At 41.5% G+C, this 9,474-nt stretch overlaps 1 protein-coding gene across 1 annotated transcript in view; it reads right to left on the reverse strand.

Annotated features, from left to right (window-relative positions):
* ASCC1 (activating signal cointegrator 1 complex subunit 1) overlaps window positions 1–9,474 on the reverse strand; it is a 47,059-nt gene that overhangs the window by 37,467 nt on the left and 118 nt on the right. The window contains 5 exon segments of the mRNA XM_073353610.1: window positions 1,729–1,907; window positions 3,849–3,946; window positions 4,941–5,040; window positions 6,231–6,366; window positions 9,309–9,473. Of these exon segments, the coding sequence (XP_073209711.1) occupies window positions 1,729–1,907; window positions 3,849–3,946; window positions 4,941–5,040; window positions 6,231–6,366; window positions 9,309–9,473 (678 nt within the window).

Raw genomic sequence — 9,474 nt, forward strand, 5'->3', positions numbered from 1 at the left:
AGTCATCAGCATAGACATAGTAGCTGAACTTTTGTTTGTAGATGAGATAACCCAGAGATAAGGTGTAAAGAAAAAAGAAACAATGATCCTCCAAAGGACACACTGAAGGAGCAAATAGCAATGAAGAAGAACAACCAGGTGAGGACAGTCACAGAAGCCAAGGAGGATGAGATTTCAAGAAGAAGAACATGGTTGACTGTGTAAAAGATGGCTTACAGGTCAAGGAGGAGGAGAATGGAGTACTGTTTCTGAGCTTTGGCTATGAAGAGGTGAAGATTTTGATGAAAAAACAGTTCCAGTGATTTGCAAGAGGTGGAAAACTGCCTGGAGAGGATTCTGAAAGGAACTGGAGAAGAGGAACTCCAGACAGCGAACAGTGATGTCGGTATGTATGGTGCTTATTCCAGAAAACTCACATCAAGAGCTCTGCTCAGAGTGCGCCTATGACATGAAGGACCATCTCTTTCCACTACAGTTTTGTTCCACTGGAAAAATGGAACTGTAAACCAACAGAGGAAGCCAGGCCAAGATCATGGTACTCTCCGCTAGATAAAATGAGCGCTAATTTTGCTGCACAGAGATGAATGCAAAACCTAACTCTCTGTCTAGGCTTCCTTCAATGGTACTCTTACACCAACACTCCTGATCTTCTATATTCAGTTTTAAAAAAGCTAAGCCTGCCTCTTGCTCACAGCAAAAGAGTTATTGTTCTTATTCTTCAGAAGTGCTCAGGTACTAGGATGATGAGCACCAGTATCAGACCCTAGATAAATGAAATGATTGTCACATGCACACAATCTAGCACTCTCATTGTCAGCCTCAGCAAAGAGACCAATGAATGAATGGGCATGAAAACTGAATTAGCCCCTCCTCCCGAAAAGGTAGGCCTCCCAGCTTAGTGTTGAAATACATCAGCAGATGGCAGTTTAACACTGCTTTCTCTTCTGAACCTGTTCTGAGAAGACTCCATGGCTAACAAGTTGCAAACTTTCACCAGCACTAAACTCCCTAACAAATTAATCACTTTAAAAAAAAAAAAAAAACGAACAAACAAAAATACAGAGCATTCACTGAATTCTGTTCTCAATTCTGTTCCTAATTATTTCCTGCTGCTATCAGTTTAAGATTTGAAAACAAGCAAGAGGTAATAACAGCACAGTCTTGGGGGACGAAAGAAAATGTTGCTAAGTGATTAAGTTTGCACCGTGTCAAATGCTACCGAGTCATTTCTGGCTAAGTTAAGGTAATGATTCCCACATTTGTTCAATGTCAGGGGCCAAAGGGATAGTGAAAAAAGCAGCAGCAAACTTATTAAAAATCCTTGTCACATGCTGGTTATTTATAGTAGAAACCATGTAAAATGCAGCCAAAGGTTATGTACACTAATTAATAGTTTTCAAATTTTAAAAACCAAAACTTTTGAATCGCAGAGTTTCCTCCAGATCTGTGGAAAATATTTTACTGTCAATTTATTACAAAAATAATTCCATGTTCAAAAAGCCTCCATTAGAGTGCTCTCAACATCTTCAGTAGATCTAGCATTCAATGTCTACTTTTAAGGCCTCAAATTATTACTGTACTTACGCATTCCACAATCACAAGTGACAATTTCTCCCCTAACAGCATATATTTTAATTTGCCTTTAACAATATCAATAAAATAAAATAGCATCTTGGGGAAGAGCATCCATTTTTACATCAGTTACTTCCAAGTATCATGGTTCCCTACCTTGGAGCATTTCTCCAATACTTCCTCCTTGAACTGTAGAAATTTTTTCTGAATAGCAGGCTGGTTGAGAGCAAAGGACAGGAAGTGTGTGAATGGCTGCTTCTTGCGGAAGCTCTCAGCAAGAACATCAATCCGTGTTCGGGCTGAAATGACACCACTACGCTGCTGTCCAGTAATCACTAAAAGCAAACAAAGTAACACTAATTGTAACTATATGAAATCCACACAAGATTGGTGACATTTTGCTATGATGTCCACAAGAGCTAAGAACTAATTAAAAAGATACTGATTTTCCACTGTACTTATTAATGCATTTAACAATCTATATTGTAGAATATTGACAAGTTAAGTAAAAATATGAATTAAGTTCTAAAAGACTCAGGACAGAAGACAATCAAACAGAATTCCAATAATAATTTAATTCACTATAGCCAATATTATGAAGCATTTATATTGCAGTAGCACCTAGAGGCCTCAGGTAGCTTGGGGCACACTGTGCCAGACACTGTAAAAAAACAGTCACTACCCCAAAGAGCGTACAAGCTAAAAAAAAATAAACTTAGATCCTATTGGATAGTTATTTATCTACAGTACTATTAGCCTTGTTTATCTGCATCACTATTTCCCTTTAATTTCTTATTTGATATATAGCAGTATTAATGACAGAGAAATGTCTGGAGCTGCAATACTCTTTTTAATTACCTGGCAGCACTGTATCTTCTTATCCTCATTCCAGGTCTTAAAGGAGGAAAGGAAGAAATATAAGATATCCTAAACCCCTTAAACATAGCCAGAGAAGTCTTGCTAGACTCTTAATTTTACTTCAATGCCTTACATTTTTGCTTCTCTATAAAATGAGGATGATATCATTCAAAAGGTTGCTTCTCCTTAGCAGCCTAAAGAAAGGTAGTAACTAAAGTGTTTACAGAGCTGTGATGCCAAACAAAGTGATAAGATTCTCTCAGTTCAGTTGCTCTTGAAATGTCTACATAACTGTCTCAACTCTTCAGGTAGGCAAACCGTTATTTAAAGTCAAACATTTGCATGACCCCCTTACATTTACAACAAAAGAAAAAGTAAAAGACGTATCCATAACAATGGCAATCATATACCATTTGGTTGTGCTTTGAGAGGCTGATAGAGAATATGTGACCTTGAAAGGAAAGGGCTTGTGGAGACTGAGGATTGCTTTAAATTAATTTTTCAAGGCCTCACAATCCTCCTAATTGCCTTTCATGACCCCCTAGAAGGTCACAACCCACTGATTGAGAAACACTGGTCTAGAGGTTCACTTCTGAACGGTATTGACAGGCATGAAATTTTAAATACTATGAAAGACCTTTTTTTAACATTTATGTATATAATTACTGGGACATGTGGCACTAATATTATCCTGATGCCCATAACATGCTGCAGTGTGTGTCTGCTTCAGATATTCCATTCTTTTTGTAGAAGCCACAAAATGCAGCATATTATGGGCATTATGATGCTCTTTGTTATTATAAAACTAAGTGTAACAGGAGCATACATTACAAACCCACTCATTTTCATTGTGAAGTTCTAGTAACAAGAAAAAAAGATGCAACAGTTTTATTAGAATACCTCTCTTTTTTTAAAAAAAGATAGCTTTATAACAACCTATGGTGCATTTAAAGAAAGTTTATTACACGTCTACATACACATTGAGAGAAGATGCCTTGCTATGTATGTACAACTCCCCATTAATATGGCTGTTAATATAAAAATAATTATTCAGGAACTTACACCCTAAATCCTGCAGAAACTTACACATATGCTTAACTTTAGACTACTGCTAGGTTTGACTTCAACGGAACTACCCAAAGGCTTAAAGTAATGAATATGCTTGTGTTAGGAGGATTAGGGTCTTAAATAATACTTTTCATCTACAGATATTACAGCACTTTACAAAGGTGAGTAAAACAGAGCAAATAAGGTAAAAAGAAAAGTTAAGTGACTTGCACAAGATCACAGAGTCACTGATGTGTCAGAGCTGAGAACAGACGAGCCATCTCCTGATTCCCAGTCCCGTGCACAAAACACACACCAAAGGGGGAGTAGACAAGAGAGCATTCATTCATCTTGTGCACATTAAATCTTACCGATTTGTCCTTCCATTCCAGGCTTGGGAATGCTGATGGAAGTTCGAGTCTCTGTTTCCAGTCTCTTCCTGGTTTCCCCTTTTTTTCCAATTATATACCTATAGACATATAAATGCTATACTGTCATGCACAAAATGTCACTATTTTCTTTTTCTAGGCAGGGTTTGGTTGCTTTATTCTTTTCTTTCTTGGGGATAGAAGGGGGAGGATTCCCCTGGGGAGTCTTCTGAAACTACCATATCATTCAACCACCAAAGCGAACACGGAGCAGAAACCTACAAAACGCGGAGCAAAGAAACAATTCAGCACAGTCATTTTAACCACCCATACATACTGAAATAAAAAATTGTGTATGTAATTGTAATATAACCATTCCTAAAAAACTGGCAAATATTACTAGACAAAGCTGTCATATCAGCAAGATACTTCCAAGCGCATGTCTATACTTCTAGCTGGGGGCGCAGTTACCAGGTTGAGGAGGCATATCTGCACTAACTCTGAGCAAGCTAGTGTACTAAAAATGGAGTGCAGCCACAGCAGTGTGAATCCCTCCTACTGTTCACACCATTTCTGCCTACACTCCATTTTCAGCATGCTAGGTCTAATCGAGCTAGGATGCGTATGTCTCCTCCAGCTGTGAATCACACCTCCAGTTCAAAGTATGGACATATCCTTAGTGAACATTAAATTATTTCACTTCAAATATTCAATTAGCAAAACACTGCAATCTTGAGTGTGCTTTCTCACAAAGTGTTCACAGCTTCCCCTGGCCTGGCTGCTTACCTCAGTCTCTCCCCACATTCTTCCATCTTCCCGGCTTGCTTTCATGTCCTGAAGAGCAGATGCTCAAAAAACTGCTACCAGCAAGAAAGCACAAGATGCACTTGCCACCATGGTGAGAGCCAGGTGCCAAATGTGAAACAGATACATTGGAAATGGATCCACACCCCTTTCCCCCACACAAATACAGAGCTCTCCACAAAACAGAAAATATTTGAGAGATCTAGAATCTACAGCTGCCTCTGAGAATCCAACCTCCCTGACAGATTCATCTGTAAAAGAGGATTAAAATAAAACAACATGTAGGCTCACTTGTATAGTGAGCTGGGAACCTCCACTGCACACTGGAAACCTCTCTCAGTCTCTTCCACCAGGAAGGCATCACAAGGCTCATCTGTAGGATCCCCAGGGCCTACAAAGTAAAAAAATCAGACTGTTCTATAAAGGTTGATAGTGTTTTATGTGATGGAACACTCTCACCAGCTTTCTTCTCCCAAGGTTAAATAAAAGAACAAGGTGGCTCCTTCTGTCAGAGCCAACTGGCTTTTATTTAATCTTACGACCTGCTCAGAAAAACATCATGACACTACTTTTAAATCTTCCATTCTTGGAGGGTTAAAAAAGTAGCAGTTTCAGCCCGCTACAGAATAGTTTTTCTCTTGGCTGCAATTTGCAAAATAGCCCAATAGGATTTTTTTAAAGAACTGTTCTGCCTGTTATTGAGCGGTAGCCCACTGGCTTAAGCATCAGAGGATATAAAGACACACTCTCACCCACAGACCACTTAGTCATATTTGTTTTTCAACCAAACCTGGTTAGCTCAATGTGAGCAGGGGTGGGTTTGAGTGGCAAGAAGCATATTAGAGTTTGCCCAGTTCTTTCAATCTTTTCTACTTGAATCAAATGGTGGATGTTTACCAGATATTCTTGGGCTTTTCTATATTTAGAAGGACCCACACAAACATTACCTAATATGGTACTCATACAGGTGAGTACACCAAGATAGAAAAGGAACCGTTAGCCATGTAAATAGGTGATACCTTTCAAAATCCACATTAGATGGCCACAAGAAGACACCCATTTAAGGGCCAATATCAAAAGGTCCTGAGCACTTCCAAGGAGGTGCTAAGTGACCTCAACTCCTATTAACACCGAGATTAAATTCACTGTGGAAAATACCAAGGACAATGCACGAATAGGGAAAAAATATTATCTACAAAGTCTTAACATTTTTACTGATCATTTTAAATTAAAAAAAATCTTTTAACCCAGATAACATTGTTTTGCTGAATTTTTCAGTCAACAAATTAATTGATAGCCAGCAACCCACGTCAACTTCACAATCACTTAAGCCAACATTTTGTAACTAGAATTTACTCTGCTCCTCAGCCAGGACTGCTAGAGAACAATGCAAAGTATTTCTTCACTCAAAAGACTATGTCCCCAGTCCTGCAATAAGGGCAGACCCCTGTGCCCACAAGGAGCTCCTCACAGGCTCAGAGCCTGAGTTTGCTAACTCCCTGTGAGTCTTGAATGCGGATTCCCCACTTTGCAATATATTATATTTAATACCAGACTGGGCCCCTGCATATTAGGTTTTACCTGCATAGAAATCATCCTCTTCTTCATTTGGATACGACTGTTGTTGAATAATATTTTTCCTATAAATGCGCCCTCCAATCCTTACAAGTGTTGGACGCAGAACTTCCATTGTGCTCTTCCCGCCAATGATGGCGCCCTACTGAAATAAAAATAATTCTGCTGACATCTCCCTAGAAATTGTAAATTCCCTGGTTTCCTATATGTACTTTCTAAGAGGTTATCATGGAGGCATCAGTAGAGACTCTGTAGTTAAGGCTGAGTTTTACACTTAAAACAAGGGATTCATCCTTTTTGTTACATATGAATAATACAGCAACAAAGTTTCTTCTCCAATATTACAGCACTTAGTCCAGGAGTGGCCCCAGAGCCACATGCGGCTCTTCAGAAGTTAATATGCGGCTCTTTGTACAGGCACCAACTCCAGGGCTGGAGCTACAGGCGCCAACTTTCCAATGTGCTGGGGGGTGCTCACTGCTCAACCCCAGGCTCTGCCACAGACCCTGCCCCCACTCCACCCCTTCCCGCCCCCTCCCCAGCCATGCCCTCGCTCCTCCTCTCCCCCCCCCAAGCCTCCTGCACCCCACGAAACAGCTGATCAGGAGGGGAGGGGAGGCGCTGATCGGAGGGGCTGCTGGTGGGCAGGAAGCACTAGGAGCCAGGGGGGAGCTAATGATGTATTACTGTGGCTCTTTGGCAACAAATACTGGTAAATTCTGGCTCCTTCTCATGCTCAGGTTGGCCACTCCTGACTTTAGCCTTTCAGTAAGAAATTAATTTTCTGAGAATTTACAAGTAGTCTTAATTAGAAACTGAGAAATTTAAACAAACTAAGAAACATAAGTGTAAGAGATTTAGCTCCCAGCACCAGCCTTTTTTTTTGGGGGGGGGGGGGGGGAGGAGGGGAGGCCTAATGGTCAACCACCAACTCTTTGAAATTCCCGTGTTATAATTAAAAACTCTCAGAAAGTTGTGAATATACTACACATTTTAAATTATTTTTTAGGATTAGCAATCAATTTTCCCACATCATTTTTCATAATTGAAATTTTCTCCTGCAGAGGCTGAAAAATACAATGGTTACTACAGAGAATTCCACACAGAACTGCCTTTTTTCAAAAACCACTGTCATTTCCTATTGCTCCCAAAAGGAGCAAAGCCACAGAAGTCTCTCTCTTGCTGCTGTCAGTGGGCCTGCCTCTGCCTCCTCACAGCACAGGAAGCCTCCATCTTCCCTGATGGCCTCTGTGGCTTCAGGATGATTGAGAGCAGTGGGAGATGATGGTCATTTTAAAAGAGGACAATTCTTCCTGACAGATAAACTTTGGTTATGAAAAACAACAAAAATGACCTTTCATCCTAAATATCTTTTCAAAAGCAACCCACTGCACCAGATCTACTCAACAGATAGGCCAGGAGATAGGGGGAGACTAAGTTCCATGTGCGTGAGAGAAAGAGGGAGAGGGAGTTTTGGAGGGCATGAGGAAGAAAGTGCTGTGTACATTTTCAGCCGTTTTGCACTACACTGGCAAAACAAAGCAGCTGCAAACCCAGGCTAATTATGCAAAATACTTTTAGCTGTTCTGTGCTGCTCCAGAGTGAGATACAGCAGCCACTGTGTACCTATATCTTGTAAAAGTTCAAAATTTAAAAAAAATGTGTGTGTGAGAAACTGCATATCTACAAATCATTAGAAACATTACATGGTAACATACTCTTTGAGTATCTTGCTTAGAATCCATACAGGAAATTTTTAATTTAAAAAAAGAAAAAGAAAAAGGAAATTCCCTGACAAAAATCTATATTAAAACAGAGTTAAGATTGAAATACAAATCAGAAATTTTGGGAAAGCTATATTTTAGGTATATTGTAATTCTGCAAAAGCCAGCCATTATACACCTAGGAAATTCAGTTAAACTTAAAAATAAAACCTAAATATATTAAGGTATATAAACAAACAGTTGAGGCACCCAAACTTTAACTTTGGCCTGTCACAGTCTTCAAACTCCCATATAATTAGAACTTACTGAAAACTTGTGAAAAGTATAGGCAAAGACTGAATTTTAAGGGTTAATGTTCATTCCCGCCTCCCATTAATCTTCATAACTGAGAGTTTCTCCTTTGTCAGAAACCTTACTCTGCATTATGATGACACTATGAAGGGAAAAAACCTGCCTCTGTAAAAGAAACAAAACTTTTTTTTAAAATCCATTTTATCTAATCTAGGTCCACAAATATTTTGTTGGCAGTCTCACAACCTACAATGCTTTCCTTAAAGCTCCAGGGTTCTAGAAGTAATTATGTAAGAATCTCAGCTTTTATCTAAATAAAAAAGTAAGTTCCTTCCTAGCTCTTGTGGTTGTAGGGTAAAAGCTTGAAAATGTTAACCAAGGGCACCCTGAAAGCCCAAAAATCAGAAGACAAAAAAAGAACAAAGCATTTCCTTTTACTTTGATGGGTGGGTTTGTTTTTCAGTCTCATGACTTTAAAGCCAAATTTGTTAATTTTTGAGTGGAGTTGTGATTCTTTGAATATGCAAGGTTGACAAAATTGCATTAGGGCAGGAATCTGTGCTCGCAAAACCGGATGCAGGGCTGAGGCCTAGATCACACACCACAAAGAAGCAGTAGCAAAACAATAACGGGGTGGCGGGGACCTAGCAGCGAAAAAACAGTGGGCTGCGGGGACAGTCACACAAGCTCACAGAGCAAGACCCAGGTCCCGCAAGGTGCGGCGCGTGGAATGACGGGCGCAACGCCACAGCAGGGCACGGCTACCCCTCTGACACAAGTCTGGTGCCTGGGAGTCACTGGCCCAAACCCTCCAGTGACTCCCCCTCCCCCCCCGGTGTCAGACCCCCTTAGTCCGGCACACACTGACCAACGCGCGGGCAGCCGCCGGGCCACCCCCGCACGCAGCTACGCGGGGCCCGAGCAGCAGCTCTGCGTTCGTCGGTTTTGCGGAGAGAAGCGGGGAAGCCAAGCGCCGCTCCCGCGTGTGGCTTTTGAAGCCTCATCGTGACGCTGCGGGCGGGCGGGCCGGCCTACCGGCGGCCCTGCAGCCGCTGCACGCCGCATTCACCTGGGGCGGCAGGGGGACGGCCCCGTTTGCCCCGGGAGAGGCGCAGCGGCCCTGCCCGGGGGGCCGAAGGGCGGGCGGGTCCCCGCCACTTAACCGAGACAGGCGCCAACCTGCCCCAGGGCGCTGCGCTCCCGGGGCCGGCCTAGTCCTACCCCGCCCCGCCCCG

The sequence above is a fragment of the Lepidochelys kempii genome, chromosome 7, assembly GCF_965140265.1.
Source record: "Lepidochelys kempii isolate rLepKem1 chromosome 7, rLepKem1.hap2, whole genome shotgun sequence".
NCBI lineage: Eukaryota > Metazoa > Chordata > Testudines > Cheloniidae > Lepidochelys > Lepidochelys kempii.